Source organism: Euleptes europaea, chromosome 4, assembly GCF_029931775.1.
Source record: "Euleptes europaea isolate rEulEur1 chromosome 4, rEulEur1.hap1, whole genome shotgun sequence".
NCBI lineage: Eukaryota > Metazoa > Chordata > Lepidosauria > Squamata > Sphaerodactylidae > Euleptes > Euleptes europaea.
The window spans coordinates 94,170,921-94,188,063 of NC_079315.1; the positions used below are offsets into that span (position 1 = coordinate 94,170,921).

General features: G+C 48.3%; 1 protein-coding gene across 1 annotated transcript; it reads left to right on the forward strand.

Annotated features, from left to right (window-relative positions):
- The first annotated feature begins 8,192 nt into the window (after positions 1 to 8,192).
- HTR1A (5-hydroxytryptamine receptor 1A) lies at positions 8,193 to 9,452 on the forward strand. The gene has a single exon (XM_056848507.1). It carries the CDS (start codon positions 8,193 to 8,195, stop codon positions 9,450 to 9,452), a length of 1,260 nt encoding a protein of 419 aa, XP_056704485.1.
- Positions 9,453 to 17,143: the final 7,691 nt, after the last annotated feature.

Sequence of the window (17,143 nt, forward strand, 5' to 3'; positions counted from 1 at the left end):
CAGCTTCACTGACACACACAACCCCCCTCACCACATTAAGGTGTGTATCCAGGGGCCAGTAATGGGGACGGTGTCATTTAACCTTGAGCTCAGACATAAGCCTGACTTAATCAGACTTAAGAGGCAAACACAGACACACACTGATACAAGAAAGCCCCACAGTTTATAAAAGCAGTAGCTTTTGATTAAAGCCTTTTGAACCTGATGCTGCTGATGTTGCCTCCTGCCCTGGGTTTCAGAGGTTATTGCCTCTGAATGTGGAGGTTCTCTTTAGTCACCATGGCTAGTAGCCATTAGAAGGCTACTTCTAGAGTAGAACCCTATACTCTGAAACTGCAGCCTTCTGAGGCTGCTTTTCAGAGATAATAATAAAATAAGAATGTTTCCATTCTCTCCGATTCAGGTCCATACCTGCAATATGGCAATTATAATATTAATCTATTTTCTAGAGTTGTTGCAAGGATTACAGAATAATGTACATGAAGTACTTTGAAATGTTCAAGAAAATTAAGAGTTAGCAACTTATCTTCCAAGATGGAGTTCAATGGGACTCATCCCCATAGTAATTGTTCACAGTGGGTAGCCGTGTTAGTCTGTCTGCAGTAGTAGAAAAGAGCAAGAGTCCAGTAGCACCTTAAAGACTAACAAAAATATTTTCTGGCAGGGTATGAAATTTCGTGAGCCACAGCTCACTACTTCATAGTAAGTTGTAGTAATTGTGTTTAGGATGATAACCTGACTCATAAATTATCTGGAGTCAGAGACACACAGGGAGATAAATTTGCAGACTGGCTCTGTTATATGAAGAATTCCAAAACTATCAATGCAAATTGGTTGAGTGGACAATGGAATGACAGACAACAAGATCAATATAACCAAATGTAAACATTTAAGAAAAACACCGTTCTTAAGAAAACAATATGTAACATTAATTGGATCTAAAATGGCTGTAACTACCTACCAGAAGAGATCTTGAGATAGATTAGAAAGCTCAATAAAACAGGCAAATTCAGTATTAAAGATTATTAGAAAATGTTTGAAAATACATGAGGGCCTTTCTGGAAACATACTGTTTCCATCAAGGGCAGAACTGTTAGCACCTGTTCTGAACACCTCTTTACCCTGTGGATTAGATTTATAGCAGGTAGATTAGTTGTTTAGTAACTGGCATTTACATTTTTGTGTGGAAAGGGTGGTTTTTTGTTGTGGATTTTTTTTGTGGATTCTGTTGTGGATAAGCCACTTTGAGCTTTCCATGAATGAAGAATAGCAGGGTAAAAGTGCCGAAAGAAAGAAAGAAAGAAAGAAAGAAAGAAAGAAAGAAAGAAAGAAAGAAAGAAAGAAAACGTATTGTCGTCATCTATATGCTAATAGTCATGTTGGCTAAATCGGAGAACACTTAAATTCTGTGTCTGGAGTTGTGAATGGGCAGGACAGATCTTTCTACAAACCTGAGAAATATCCCAGGTTTGCAGAAAAATATAAAATCTAAAAACAACAAAAACACATTGGAAGATTTAAAAAAAACCAAAATAATAAAAGGCACATCTGTAGCTTTAAGCAACAGATTATCTCAGTGGCAGTTGCTAGGCAATCACAGCATTCCAAGGCTTGGCTTCTGTGAGCAAAAGGCAGGGGGGGAGAATAAAGGGTTCTTTCCAGGGCTCTTTTTGGCCTTTGAGGGAAGACTCATTGGTGCTAGGCCTGGCTAGGATTGCTAGCTTCAGGTTGGGAAATTCCTGGAGATTTTGTGGTAGAGTCTGAGGAGGGCAGGGTTTGGGGATGGGAGAGTCCTTAGCTGGATCTAATGCCATAGAGTCCACTCTCCAATGCAAGCAATTTTCTCCAGGGGGACAGCTCTGTTATCTGGAGTTCAGTTGTAATTATGGGAGATCTTCAAATCCCACCTGCAGGTTGGCAAACCTAGGCCTCACAGCGACCTCTGGGTGACTTACGCCATCTGATTTGCATGACTCAACTAGGTCTGACTGCTTGTTACAGTTCAACAGCAGTCACCCTATGACAATGTGATATAGCAGTTAGAGCTTCAGAATAGGTTTGGGAGGCCCGAGTTCAAATTCCCATCTTGCTGTGGAAGCTCACTGGATGCTTGTGGACCAGTCACATACTTTCAGCCTAACCTACCTGTGAGGATAATGGGGAGAGAAGAATAATGTTTTGTTCCTCACTGTGGAGAAAAGTGGGGTAAAATGAAGTAAATAAACAATAAACATAGCTGAAGATGGGAGGCAAATAAAAGATAGGTTGGTGAATGGTTGAGAAGGCAAGAATGAAGCAGGGAAAGGGGTGAGAATATGGGTTTTGACAGGAGGAGGGAAAGAGGAAAGGGTGTGGTGAGGTGCCCTCCACAAGTCCTTGAGGATTCCCTACCATACAAGTGGGAATGCATCACACAACTGGGCCATAGTTTTCCTAGGTAGAGGCTGCTGGGTGGGGGAAGGGAAAGCTGAAGACAAAGAGGCAGATAAATGTAGGTTGGCTGTTGTGTGGGAAGGGGAGGAGGAAGCAGGAAAAGGGGAGAGGCTATGGGGGCTTTCAAGAAATGGAAAGAGGAAATAATGGGGGAGGGGAAAATGAGATGCCTCCTGCAAATCTTTGTGGGCTTCCACTTGTATTGTCATAATGCCAATCTGTGGCATGCTTGCATTGAGATTACATTGTATATTTCTGCTTTTCGCATCTGAAAAGGGTACCAAAAATAACTCAAATAATGGGGTGTAGTTGGGCTCATCTTTCCCTAAGGTTGCTTGAGAGGACAGGACATTTTGCTGTGGAAAGACAGAGGCAAGACAGAGATGTATAAACCTGTTGTGGAAAAATGAGAATAGAAATTCATTTTTGTTGACTTTATGAAGCTGCCTGAGATTATTGATCCATATAACCCCGAAGCATTTCCCATGCCTGCTGAGATCCTTTTAATTAGAGATGACGAGGATTCAACTCTGAGGTCTTATAGTTGGACTATGTCTTATAAGTGGACTATGTCTTCTATAATTTTATGGGATATACATTGCATGAGAACCATTTCCCCCCATAAATGTAGAACTAGGAAACCCATGATGCAGTGTAGCTCTGGGGGCAGTAGAGGTGGATGAAGACATCAAGGGCCTTAAGACAATGGGAAGAATAAATAATATTTTGTGGATTGACAGAAGACCAGAAACAGCAGAATTTCAACAAGGCAGATGAATCTCCATTGCATTGTCCCGCAGAACCAGGCAGATGGGAAAATAAATGTAATTCCTCCTATATGTTATACATATGACTATGGAGAAGACAAAGAAGAGCAAGTTGCAAGGTTGAGAGTTTATTTAGCTCTTCTAGATCCATACGCGCCCTGACCTGGATGGCCCAGGCTAGCCTGATCTCATCAGATCTCAGAAGCTAAGCAGGGTCAGCCCTGGTTAGTATTTGGATGGGAGACCACCAAGGAATATCAGCGTTGCTGTGCAGAGGAAGGCACTGGCAAACCACCTCTGTTAGTCTCTTGCTGTGCAGAGGAAGGCACTGGCAAACCACCTCTGTTAGTCTCTTGCCATGAAAACCCCAAAAGGGGTCGCCATAAGTCGACTGCGACTTGAAGGCACTTTACACACACAGATCCATACACATTTAACAATTTTCTTTGTCAGGGCATCTTCTATAGAAACTTCTCAACTCCCACCTTGAACGAAGCAAATTGTGAAACATGTAGGGATCTAGAAGAGGTAAATAAACTCTCAGCCTTGCACTTTGCTCTCCTTTGTCTTCTCACGTTCATTGGTGTGGCCTTATTTTTCTCCTGCACATATGTGATTATTCCATCTCATATTCCTAATTACTTGGCAGATTATTTGCTTTGAGACCTAAAATGGAACCTGTGTTCAGATGCAAACTGGATGTTAATTTAATTGTTTATTAATTAATTTATTAAAATATTTATATCCTACCTTTACTCTTGATTCAAGGTGGCTTACAATAATAATTAAAATATTCCCAGCTAAAACCAAAGATAAAATAACAAGCCCTATATCCCTCCTCCTCCCCCTTTAAAAGATGTCTGCTGTTCAAACCCCCTCAAATGGCCTGGAAAACATGCAGGCCTTGCAGACAGTACCTTTTGAGTATCTCCAAGGAGGGCCCCCCTCACCCCTTCGGGGATCGGGAGCCCATTCCGTTGAGGCAGAGGCCCAAAGAAGAAACAAGAGGAGTAGCTACTTTAATAACAACCTGTTTTTGAGCTTTCAAAGAACATCTGGCTGATCATTTCTGGGATTCAGAATAGAATCATACACTGGACAGACCTTTAGTCTGACCCATCAAGACAATTTGTACACTATGTTTGTAAAGGGAAATTTTCTTCTAAACATGGCAGAATATGTATCAGATGGGGGCAAACTTAGCAGTAAGATATTTTCCCCAATTCATTAAAAGCACCTTAAGAAAGGATGCTGAGAATTGCAATGAGGTAACAATTTAATTTTTCCAAGATTTTCAGCTTCATCCACCAATGAAAGTTACATTCTTGCCAGAAAAATACATTCGTTAGCTAAATTTGTCATCAGATGGAAACCTTCTGAACTCCTTGGAAGTGTTTCCTGTCTGGCAACATATTTATTTAAGATGTGCCAATCTGATGCTCATTTCAGATTTTCCCTGGAGATACTGTTCTCATTTCACCGTTGCATTCTTTTTGTGTCTTTCCACCCAATGAAGCTGTAGCATCCTTTCTCATCTGGAGATCAGCAATTTCAATAATTGGTTGCATTGTAATTTCCAGCAATTCAAGTTTCCTTTTCGTGTGGGCATATAGCCACAGAATTGTTGCTGTTTTTGTAAAAGGACAGAGATGGCAGATTCGAAAACACCAAGGTCACCTCTCAACAACCTGTTTCTAGTGCCTATTTGTCGAAATGGATGTGAATCACTATAGATGGAACTCTCCCAAACAGCTGCCTGTAGCACTTTGACAAGATTTGAGTGGATGCATTGTAAACAAATCCCTTTTGGGACATTTCAAGGGCAACGTTCTACAGCGACCTGTCTTGTCCCCTCCCCCCTTTCTTTTATTGATCATTGTATTCAGTACAAAAAAAAAATGACAAGGAAGAACCATAATGGAAAAGATTAGAAAAAAATTACTTGTACAATCTTCTATGTTTGACAAAGGTACTGTAAAGTAGACCAGTGCATGGTTGGTGTGAGTGAAGACATAAATAACCCTAGTAGCAGGTTTACAACTGATGGTTCTCTTGGAGCAACTACTTGCTCATTTTTGCTAACTGAAAAATCATTGCTTGTTGCAGTAAAACAAAAGGACTGATAGCTTTAGAGTAGCTCCCTCCCTTAAGTACAACTCTGATGGAAACTTGGATCTCTAAGGCTCCTAGAAGCAAGGAATGGAATACTTCTGAGCGTTTGAAGAGTACTTTCCCCTCACTGCTCAGTCATCACATCGAGCTCATTCTTTCTACCCAATAATGATTAGGGAGTAATGGCTTTCAGAGTAGAGGGCATGGTGTTCCTGTAGCCTTGAGTTTAAGCACCTCTCATTTCAGATTTTAACCGGCTGTGGCTTTTTGTTCTTCGTCTTGGCAAACAGTCGGATCATTTTGCTTTTCATCTTAGTAATCATCAAGAGATGGATTGACTCAATAAAGGAAGCCACAGCCTTCAATTTGCAAGATCTGAGCAAGGCTGTCAAAGATAGGACATTTTGGAGGACTTTCATTCATAGGGTCGCCATGAGTCGGAAGCGACTTGACGGCACTTAACACACACACAATCATCAACAGTTTTCGCATAGGGTACATAAAATAAGTAATTTCAACGTCCAACCAACCACCCAGGTCCAAAATTCCCTCTGCTCTGCCATTTTCTTAAAGTTTGGTTTACCTATCTGCGAAAAGGTAGCATGGAATGCTGACGCAGGAGAAGGCGAGAAAACGGCTGAGCGTTTGAGTAGGTTTTGCTTTCCTCCGACCTTTCTATGCATTTAATCATAAGGGTGGGGGGGGAAGGCAACAGAGAGATTAATGGAGTTTTCAAAGAAGGGAACTGAAGCAACAGCGTTGGCATAGGAAACTGCCCGCGGGTAGAGTCGGGATCATTCTCTCCCTACCGTCCGGGTGTCTGGGGCGAGTTTAGAAAAGGGAAACGTGGTGGCGGCGGACCGTTAAGAAGTCTTCGTCCACAGGTATGTCAGAGGAAGCTGGAAGCGGCGTACCTGCAGGTGGCGACAAATGCCCTTGAAGCTTCGCGCTGTCCAAGGTGCTGAAATCCGGGGGCTGGGCGGCGAGCGCAGGGAAGCAGCCTCGCCGCCGATGGCGAGCGAGGCAGGAAGAGCAGCGATGCCCACTTCTAGCCCTGCGCGCTAGAGACCTCTGGGCAGCGGGGGAAAAGGAGACCCCCCCCTCCATCCCTCCCCAGTCATTTTTCCCGCTGGCTGAGCAGTTTCTCGGCGCGACTTCACCCGAGCTGGGAGCGTGCACGGCAGCTAACCCCCTCAAGCAGCCCGAGAGGCACCAACCCCCAGTTCTGGGCATCTCCCTTTTTCCTTGCTAGACACAAGCCGCACACACCCCAGATTTCTCCGGCGCGGTCTCCGTCTCCTACTCCTTCCCAGCTATGATGCTACTAGCTGGGTTTAATCCCTAGCAAGCAGGGCAGGTGTGAGGGAGCCAGCAGAGGCGGGCGGGCCGGGGGAGCAGGTGGTTCCTGCTCACTAAAACTTAACTGACTCTTTGCAGCGATTTCCCTCGTTGCCGGTCGGAGAAGAAGAAGAGTTGGTTTTTATATGCCGACTTTCTCTTACCACTTAAGGAAGAAAAAAAAAAAAACGGTTTACCATGACTTTCCCTTCCCCTCCCCACAACAGACACCCTGTGAGGTCGGTGGGGCTGAGAGTGCTCTAAGAGAGCTGTGACTAGCCCAAGGCCACCCAGAAGGCTTCACGTGGAGGAGTGGGGAAACAAATCCAGTTGACCAGATTAGTCTCCGCCGCTCAGGTGGAGGAGTGGGGAATCAAACCCGGTTCTCCAGTTCAGACGCCACCGCTCAAACCACCCCTCTTAACCACCACACCACGCTCGCTCTAGGGGGGACGGAGGCGCCTAGAGAGCAACATCCGGCTACCTGGCTGCTCTAGTTTCTCACTGAAGCCTGGGGGTTGGGGGAGAGGTTTGTAAGGGCTGGTACACCCCCCTCCCCCCCGGGGCGCTATTGGCCTGTGAGCGCGCCACAGAGACGCCGCTCCGGATCCCATCGAGGAAAGAGAGGGACCACCACCAGGCTATCATCCAAACCCAGGAGAAACCAGGCGGGAGGGGGCGGGGGGGGAGGGAGGAGAAGTGAGAGAGGAGGGGCCTGGGGGGAGAAGGAATAAACTAGGGAGGAGGGGGAAGGTGGAGGCACAACAGGCGGCGGGCAAGTGGGACCCACAGCGCGCCGCGACGGAGAAGTGAGAGGAAGGAATCAGAATAAGGGAGAGGAGGAGGAGGAGGAGGAGGAGGAGGAGGAGGAGGAGGAGGAGGGGGGGACCCACAGGCTGAAAGAGGAGCCAAGGCGCCAAGTGAGTGACAGGAGAGAGGGAAGCAGAGCAGGGGGAAAGGGGGGGGGCAGAGAGGGAGAGAGAGGGGAGCAGCCAGCCAGCCAGCGCTACAAAAGGGGGGAGCAGCCGCCGAAAGAGCCGGCCGCGGCAAGTGCTGGAAAAGGGGAGCAGAAGTGCGAGGGGAGGGGGCGGCCCAGAAAGGGCCGAGGGGCGAAGGGGAGCCAGGAGGGAGCCCGGCTGAGCCGAGGGAGCCGGGGACGCCCAGAGGGAGCGGCGGGGAGGGAGGGAGGGAGGGACGGACGGAGGGCGCCTCCGGACCCACCCCGGCGGAGAGGAGGCGACACAAGCCCGGCTCGGCGAGCGAGGGGCGGCGGGGCCCGAGGCGGGCGAGGGAGGGCGGCCCCTCGGGAGAGGGGTTTCAGCACCTTGGACAGCGCTAAGAGTCAAGGGCGCCGATGCCCAGCCGGGGCGGGGATGCGGCCGGCGCGCTGGCACTGGGACTGGCGCTGGCCGGAGGCGCCGGCCGGCCGCCGCTGGCCCGCTGAGCCCCGCCGCCCCTCGGCCGTCGGGGGGCCATGGTGAGCCGCGGGGAGAGCCCCCCTCCGCCCGCGTGAAGGCGCTGCCCGCCCGCCCGGAGCCCGGCATGGAGGCGGCCAACAGCACGACGCCGGCCGCCGGCAACGCCAGCCAGCCGTCGCCGGCCAGCCTGGGCTACCAGCTGGGCACGTCGGTGGTGCTGGGCGCGCTGATCCTGTTCGCCGTGCTGGGCAACGCCTGCGTGATCGCGGCCATCGCCCTGGAGCGCTCCCTGCAGACGGTGGCCAACTACCTGATCGGCTCGCTGGCCGTCACCGACCTGATGGTGTCGGTGCTGGTGCTGCCCATGGCCGCCCTCTACCAGGTGCTGGGCAAGTGGACGCTGGGCCAGGTGACCTGCGACATCTTCATCTCCCTCGACGTGCTGTGCTGCACCTCGTCCATCCTGCACCTGTGCGCCATCGCCCTGGACCGCTACTGGGCCATCACCGACCCCATCGACTACGTCAACAAGCGGACTCCCCGGCGGGCCGCCGCCCTCATCAGCCTCACCTGGCTGGTGGGCTTCCTGGTCTCCATCCCGCCCATGCTGGGCTGGCGCACCCCCGAGGACCGCTCCGACCCCAACGCCTGCACCATCAGCAAGGACCCCGGCTACACCATCTACTCCACCTTCGGCGCCTTCTACATCCCGCTGCTCCTCATGCTGGTCCTCTACGGGCGCATCTTCAAGGCGGCCCGCTTCCGCATCCGCAAGACGGTCAAGAAAGCCGACAAGAAGCAGCCCGCGGCGCGCCCCGAGGCCGACACCTGCCTCTCCCTCTCGCCCGCCGGCCCGGGGCCCCAGCGGAGCAACGGGGGCCTCCCGCCGCCCCCGCCGCCGGCCAAGAGCTGGAAGAGCGCCGTGGAGCCCAAGGCCGGCGCCTGCCTCAACGGGGCCGTCCCGGTGGCCCCCTCCGCCCTGGAGATCCTCGAGGTGAGCCCCTCCAACTGCGCCAAGGGCCACCTGCCCCTGCCCAACCACCCCGCCGCCGCCGCCGCCGCCACGCCGGGCCCCGAGAGGAAGAACGAGCAGCCCACGACGGCCGAGGCCAAGCGCAAGATGGCCTTGGCGCGGGAGAGGAAGACGGTCAAGACGCTGGGCATCATCATGGGTACCTTCATCCTCTGCTGGCTGCCCTTCTTCATCGTGGCGCTGGTGCTGCCCCTCTGCCCCGGCTGCTACATGCCCGAGGAGCTGGGCGCCGTCATCAACTGGCTGGGCTACTCCAACTCCCTGCTCAACCCCGTCATCTATGCCTACTTCAACAAAGATTTCCAAAGTGCTTTTAAGAAGATCATCAAGTGCAAGTTTTGCAGGCAGTGACGGGGCAAGACCCGTGGGGCGGGGCTGGGGGGGGGTTAGGGTGGGAGGAGGGGGAGAGGATGGGGTGGCTGGGGGAGGGGGCGGGACGGGGAAGGATTCACCCCCTTCTTGCGCTCCCCTGGCTCCGTGAACTTTGCCAGGCGTCCTCTGCCACCATCGATGCTCAACGACCCTCGAGGCCCACTTTCTGAGCCGCTCTGTAACTTGGAAGACCGCGCGGCTGGGGCACCTCGGTTCTCCTGCCCCCCCCCATCTTCAGTGGGCACCCATGCAGGGACGGACGGACGTTGCTCTGTGCCCCGCTCTGGTCCCCACAGACAAAGGTCCAGCCGGGCAATCTTGGTATGACCGGCAATGGGAGACTGTCCTGGTCCAGCCAGCCTCGCCCTGTCCCTTCCCCGAATTGCAACCAGCCGGCCCAGGAAGGTAGGACGCCTCTTGGAAGCCTGACTGTCCAGCAGGGGGATTGTTGCTTACCGCCTCGGCTCCTTCTCAGAGTTTACTCCCTACTCCGACTGTGCGCAAAAACCATGCCATCCTGTTATCTCGGGAGACCTAGGGTTGGGGTGGGGGAAGGGTTGCAGACCAGAAACCCAGGGGAATCCGCCCGAGTTTCCACCACAATAAACCATCCTATGCATAAATAGGCCCTCTCGCCTTTCCCCCTCCCCCTTAGGTGAATTTAAAAAAGAAGTTGAAAACTTTGCTTTCTTTTCGGGCCGAGTAAGTAGGAACTCTGAAAGGGAGCGAAGCAAGCAAGCGGAGTAGGCGGGGAAGGGGGCTTAAAGGCGGGTGTGTGGATGTGTGAAAAGTGAATCCCGATTTCGGGTGGGCCAGGGAGGGGCATGTGTGTGCTGGAGGGGGTGGGGGGCGCAGAGACCCGGATGCGTCGGCCCGCAAGCGTTCAATGTATCGTCCCATCTGGCTAACTCATCTGTCTGTACTGTGCACTCTTGTAAAGACTGAGCGCTCCTTGTTATGTCACCATTCAAAGTTCCATCGAAAACGGGAAAGCCGGTCTGAAGCCGGGACAGAGAAGCGGATTAAACCCCCCGGGTTGGGTTCCCAAGGCAGGCCAGCCCGATCCTAAGAACGCCGACTCGGAAGTCAGTCCCTGGGGGCGCTTTCGCACGTGCCAAAGAACGCACATGCAATCCCCTTTCAATGCACTTTGCAGCTGGGTTTTACTGTGCGAACTGGCCAAATCCACCCGCAAGCGATCAGTCAAGTGCGTGGAAAGTGGATTGAGTCTCAATCCACTTTCCACGCACTTGAATGATCGCTTGCAGATCATTTTCCGGAGTGCATTATTCAGCACGTGTGAAAGTGCCCCCCCCCCCCAGTGAGTTGAGTGGGGACTCAGCCTGGCCGACTGGGGAGCGAGACCTGCCGGAGCTCAACGGGGCTTCACTTCGGAGTCAGACGCCTAGGACCGGGCTGACATAGGAAGGTTAAGCAGGAAGAATCCCTGTTGCTTGGTGGGGCGGAGACGGCAGATGAGCCGATGCCCGGAGGCGCAGGCTTTTCGGATGCCAGGCGCCCGCCTTCCGGTCACACTGCACGCTTCTTGAGGCGGGGGGGGGGGAGGAACGTAGCGACGCTGCACCGTCCAGTCGATGTTTACAGAGCCGTTTCAGGACGGAGAAGCGGAGAAGGACTTTTTAGACTGGTCCGGTCCGTTAAGATGATAAATAGTTAATAGGTTTTGAGGTTGCAATAAGGCGCTCGGGGGCTCCGGGTAGGCTCTGCTGGGAGGTTTCCTTTGGAGACCGAACCCACGCTCGTTGGCATCAAATCCTTGGCAGGGCGAAAGCAGAGAAAGCGAACTTCTATCAGGAAACTTAAAGCCATGTATGCCTGGGAGGTTTTGCCTGGGGTTTGCCGCTCTCTAGATGCACATTTTCCCCATCCGAATTCTCAAAACTCTCCCCGGGGGCTTATTTTGGAGTTTGGAGAATTCGGATGGAGAAAATGTGCATCTAGAGAGCGGCAAACCCCAGGCAAAACCTCCCAGGCACACATGGCCTTAGCAAATGCATCCGGCGTTGGGTCTGGAGAAAGGTGTGCCCTCACTTGATCTCGGGTTTTTTTGGGGAGGAAGGAGAGGAATCCAATGTTTGAGCCACCCAGACCCTGGTCTTCTCACATGGAAACAGAGGATGTGCTGCCCCGAACTTACCCCTGCTGGCTGCACGTCTCTAAACACTCCCGAGGAGACGCCTCGACTTCCGAGGAGCTGATTGGCTGAGCTGTGGCCGGCGGGGTGTGAGCGAAGGGGCCGAAACGCCTTTCAAAGGGAGAGCGATAGAGAAATCAAACAGAGCTGTCATAAATCAGATCGGATGTGTGACCGGATAATGCCATTATGAAATGCCCCGATGTTCTATCGCCCCCCTCCCCAATGGCCGCGGATCCGGTGTGTTTGTCTGCCTCTGTGTATTCAAAAGGCTGTCATATATTTTTTATATCTACGCCAGGGAAATTTGTTTGCAGCTCCATCTGTCCATAGTAATTACGCTGGAGCCCCCTTGAAACGAGAGGGATTACTCTGCCTGCGGCAGGCAGGCTGCAGCAAGTTCTCACCCTTTACTAAAAAGAAGAAGCACTTTACAATGGCACTAAAAGGAAAACAGGTGCTCTACCGCACTACCCCTGATTCTATAGGGTAAAGGGAGATTAAATCCTTTTAATTATTATAACACCCCCCCGTGTGATGTCAGATAGAACAGGCAGGACCTACTAGGAAGTTCCGTGCCATCCCCCACTGATATGAGTAAGCACGTGGAGGAGCTGCCACACAAGCCTCATTCACTTCAATGGGATGTGCATAGGGAAATTCCATGGCAAGCTTAAAATAGAAAACCCCAAATGAGTGAGTAACCAGTGTCAGAATCTCTACTACTCCAGTCCTAAGAGCAAATAAAGTGTCTGGCAAGAAAGTACTTAAGGGTGGGATACAAGGCTAAAGTCCCCACTGCACACAGACGGAAGAACATCCATGTATTGCATGAGACTATGTTGGAAATAATTTTTATGGAGGCCTTATATACATGAAAAATGTCAGATTTTGGTTAGCAGCACAGATTTTATTAGTTTTGAAGTAAGGATTCACAAGCAGGAGACTAGATTTCTGCTGGCATTAAATCACAGGATTGTTCCAGAAAAATACACACAGGCCATTTATGCATGGCTGTTTCCTTGCGGTAACCCCGCTGACTACTTCGGGAGTTTGCCTTAATTATGCTTGCATTTTCTGACCGTTAGAGGTCTCCTTGCTCTCCCCTTGTGTTTCTATGTATCTTGCCCACATTTTCTGGATTTCAGAATCCAGAAAACCTGGGCAAAAATGCATGGAAATGTCAGTCAGAAAATGCATGCATAATCAAGGCAAAGCCCTGAAGTAGTTGGTGGGGTGACTGCGGGGAAACAGCCATGCTAAATGGCCACAGATAACTTTTTCACATACATCTCCAAAGGGGTATTTCAGATAATCAGTTTAGAGCACAACAAAAATATTACTCCTTTGTTGGTAAAGAGCCAGGTGGCTCTTCCTGATGGCCATTCTTCTATTATGAGAATATCAAAATTCCCCAGCTCAGAAACATTAGTATCTTAATGGTGTGAAAGTATGATCTCCTCCTTCAAATAACGCCCTGACTTAGATTACAAGTATTGTATGGAATATAGCAGAAAGAGAGTCACAGGCACCTACTGGTTAATCCCCGTGCTGTCATCATTCACCATATCCCTGATTAACTGTCAATCCTTCTTAAAATTCATGTTATAAACTATTAATGACATCATAATGGGAAAAAATAGTTAATTAGGTGCTAAGTGATTGCTACAACTCTAAGTATGAAATCGTCAAAAAGGGCAAGAGTCCACAGCCCACTTCTTCAGCCACAGCTCACTTCTTCAGCTCACTTCGTGGCTCACGAAAGCTCATACCCTACCAGAAAATATTTTTGTTAGTCTTTAAGGTGCTACTGGACTCTTGCCCTTTTTGACTACTGCAAACAGACTAACACGGCTACCCACTGTGAATTATCTAAGTATGAAAGTTAGCCCTTTTAAAATGATGGGCTGGTTTTTTTGGGAAGTATAATAAGGCTCCATACAGGAAACAGGGTATGCCATAATTTAAAGGAGGGCTTGAGTCTTGTTTTTGGAATTGGAGAGTTGACATGCCGTACCAGCAAAGAGATGTCTGAGACAGAATGGATGTACTCTGCTTTTGGATGCAGTACTGGGGCTATTATGCTTATGTGGCAGGCTTATTGAAAGACCCATATATGAAGGCTGTGATTCTGGAACTACTTGTTCTTCAGCGGTGCATCTGAAGTCCCTCTGAAGTCTCTCTGAGCACTTATGCAGAATAAGAGGTTTGTAGATTTCAGTCTTTTTAACTTAATTGATGGAGTTAAAAGATCCATAAAGCATCTTATTCCCTGGACTCACAGCAGGTTACAGTAGTTAAACACATATATTTCGGAGACCACAGGACTCAATCTTTTGAACTTAAGTAATTAAGGAGGCCCAGGAAATTTTTTAAAATGGCATGTTAGAAAGACAACAGCAGCAGTAACAAAAAAAACACCCCCAACTAATTTAGGCTAAAGTTTGAAGCACACTTACTTGGAATTCCCCTTGAACTCAATGAGCTTAAATAAATTTGCCTGGGACCATGTTGTCCAATGTTTCATTCCGCCCAACTTATTCCTATTTCCTGCCCCATTATTTCCCAGCCTCTCTACATCCTTTCCCTTACTAGCTTCCCCCACCCCCCGCCAAGTAATCCTAGCCTACATGAAATCAATTGACTTCAGTATTGTTGGGCAGGGTATGGATATGAGAGGAATGCATCCAAGTCCAATTCATCCAATTCATTTTCAAAAATGGATTTTAAGTCTTGTTGACTTCAAGCCCAAGCACACTTGGAAGGAAGTCAATTGGATTTACTTCCAAATATGTATGTTTACAATCCAGGTGCCTGTCTTTCAGGTGTTATTAAAGCATCAGTCTCGAGCCAGGAAAAATACATATGGAAAAAAAGAGGTGCATGGGTATGTGTGTAAACATGTGCAGGCCAGGCAGTTTCCAAATATTTAAAAAAGGCAGCTGCAAAGAAAACAAAAAAAAGAACACCTATTCTCCTTTTCTGTTGCCAGGATGATTTTCAGGTTTACTAACCTAAACAGCTGTTCAGTGTTAAGTCAGCTAGGCAATGGTCCAAAATGTTAATGGCACATTCTAGTCTGGAATCATGGCCAGCTGCAGTGGGCCAAAAAAAGGCAAGCATTGCCTCAACAAAGGGGGGTTTGGTGTTGCTGACCCTGAGGTCCTTTCCACAGCACTAGAACATGTAGCGAGGTGTCAGAACCCCAGTTTTGCACAGTGCCTCCTAGTTTCATACAGGGTATGGATCGTGACCTAGTCAAACCCCCCCACCCCTGCCTCAACTCCAGATTGGACAGGGATTGCTTATTTTTGCACTATTAAATAATCCGAAACCTTTGTGGAGTCTAAGATCTCATGCTTGAGCCAAAAAAAAAGAAAAAAGAAGAAGAGGTGATCTTCCTGCTTAGTTTGGTACAGTTTGTGCTACCTAGCGATAAAAAGGGAATGTTTATTCTGTGATTTATGTGAATGTATATGCCCAGTCATGAACCCAAGCTACTTAATGATGTACAACGAAACTGATGATTTTAATATGTTCTAAAAATAGTCTAATTTTCTGATAAAAATGGACTGCACTTTCTCAATTAAAGTGATCTTTGATCTCAAGTGAAGATTTTTTTCCCATTTGCCAAAAAAGAGAAAAAAGATTAATACACAAGCGTGAACAAAGGTTGGTGATGTATTTATCTGAAAGCCATGACTTGTACACAAGGATGTAGAAAAGTCTGTAACTCTGTTAACCAAATACGTCTAAACTGTGTCCCATAGGTTTTCTTGATTCATTTATTAGGTGGGTGTTATGTGTCGTTCATAGCAGTTCCACATGAATGTATGTTTCAAATATGTATTGTGCTGCTTTATACAAAGTCAGTCCTTGTGCCTACTACCTGAGATCCATAGAGATAACTGGGGGCCAGGGATTTTCTGCACATAAAACGTGCTTTACCACTGAGCTATAGTCAATGTATTAATGAGAGGGCATGTCTATGAGTATATAGATTTAATTGTTCAGGCTCAGATCTGCTTAAATTACATTTGCCCCTTTCTTCTTTTCCTCCATCCGTTGGAGGTTCACAGAAATTCATGGAAGAAAAATACACATGGGTACCAACTAGGATGGGGTCCCCAACCCTGTTGAACCTGTGGGAACTTCTAGAATTTTGAAAAAGGATAGTGAGAAACCCCACAAAATAGCTGCCATGAGTTGGGGGACTAATCATAAAATGGCTGCCATGGGGGATAATTACAAAGGGTTGAGAGGTTCCCAAACAAGTATCTTTCTATGATAGGGGCAGCTTTTACCAAATGAATGCTCCCTGCATACACAAATGTGATGCCTTCTGAAGTATCTCCTGCTCCAATCAGGTGGAAGAAAGCTGAGGTTGGCTTGTTGCTTTGGGGAAGAAGTAACTGGGCAGCAGGAAACACGCGGGTAGGCACCAAGGCCCATATGGAAACCATGTTAGTGAATCACTGAATTTGATGGACAACATTGTCTTTAAATGTTAGATTGACAGGAGCTGGAAGTTATCAAGATTCTTTGAGCTATTTTTGCTTTATACCTTCTTTGGGACATCCAGACTGGACTGGTACTGGGCACATCCTACCCAGATAGTTTATGGGCACAAGGCTACCTTGTGTTATATCTCTCAAGTCTGGATTTTTGTCTCAGGAAGGCTGATCACAACCTTTATAAAACAGAGACCCACAATTCCTTTCATTTTTATAGTCAGTCTGCTAATGTTTTGCTTAATTTCCTGGCATTTTCCATCTTGGCTGAGCTAAGAAAGCACTCTAAAGCCTCAGCAGGGTGGTACATTGGTTTACTGTCTTCAGATGGCCTTTTCTGGAGTGGGCTGTGGCGGCGGCTGGGAACTACTGTTGACATTATACTGTCACGTAGAAATCGGTCATATTTTTATTTGAAACATGGGTCTGCCTCACATAATTTCCTAGTCTCAGTGAAAGGTAAGATAAGGGCTTTGGCCAATGAGTTAGAGCTGATTTTCATTAATGAATCATGTTCATCCCACTTTCATTGCCATGGCTTCCACCAAGGAATTCTGGGACCTGTACTTCAGTGAGGTGCTGAGATTCATACCCCTGTCATAGAACAACAATTCCCAGTGTTCCCTGGAAAGAAGGAATAACACAAACAAATATATCTTTGTAGTGTACATATAAAATTTGATTCAGCGCTGGGTTTTTTGGATGGTGGTGGTTATTTTAAAAAGCAGATTTCTACTGAATGATTTTATTTTCAGTAACCATCTTTTTGCAGTGGTTTCTATTTAGATATGGTTGGTTAAGCTCATCACAGAGTAATGTTTATAAATAATCTTATGAATTTAATTTGGATAGTGGAAAGTCTCATAGTTTACACTTTGAAAACATGGAGGTGGGAATCTACCTGGAATTTCTCTGTCACGTGTCATGGGGGGTTGTGTCCATTAGAGGAGATGCATCGAGCCTTGGCTAGATAGAAGACTTGCATTTAGGCTGCTCTTTTAAAG

Coding starts and splice junctions, on each gene's coding strand:
- HTR1A (XM_056848507.1), top strand. CDS start 8,193: ATGGAGGCGGCCAACAGCACGACGCCGGCCGCCGGCAACGCCAGCCAG.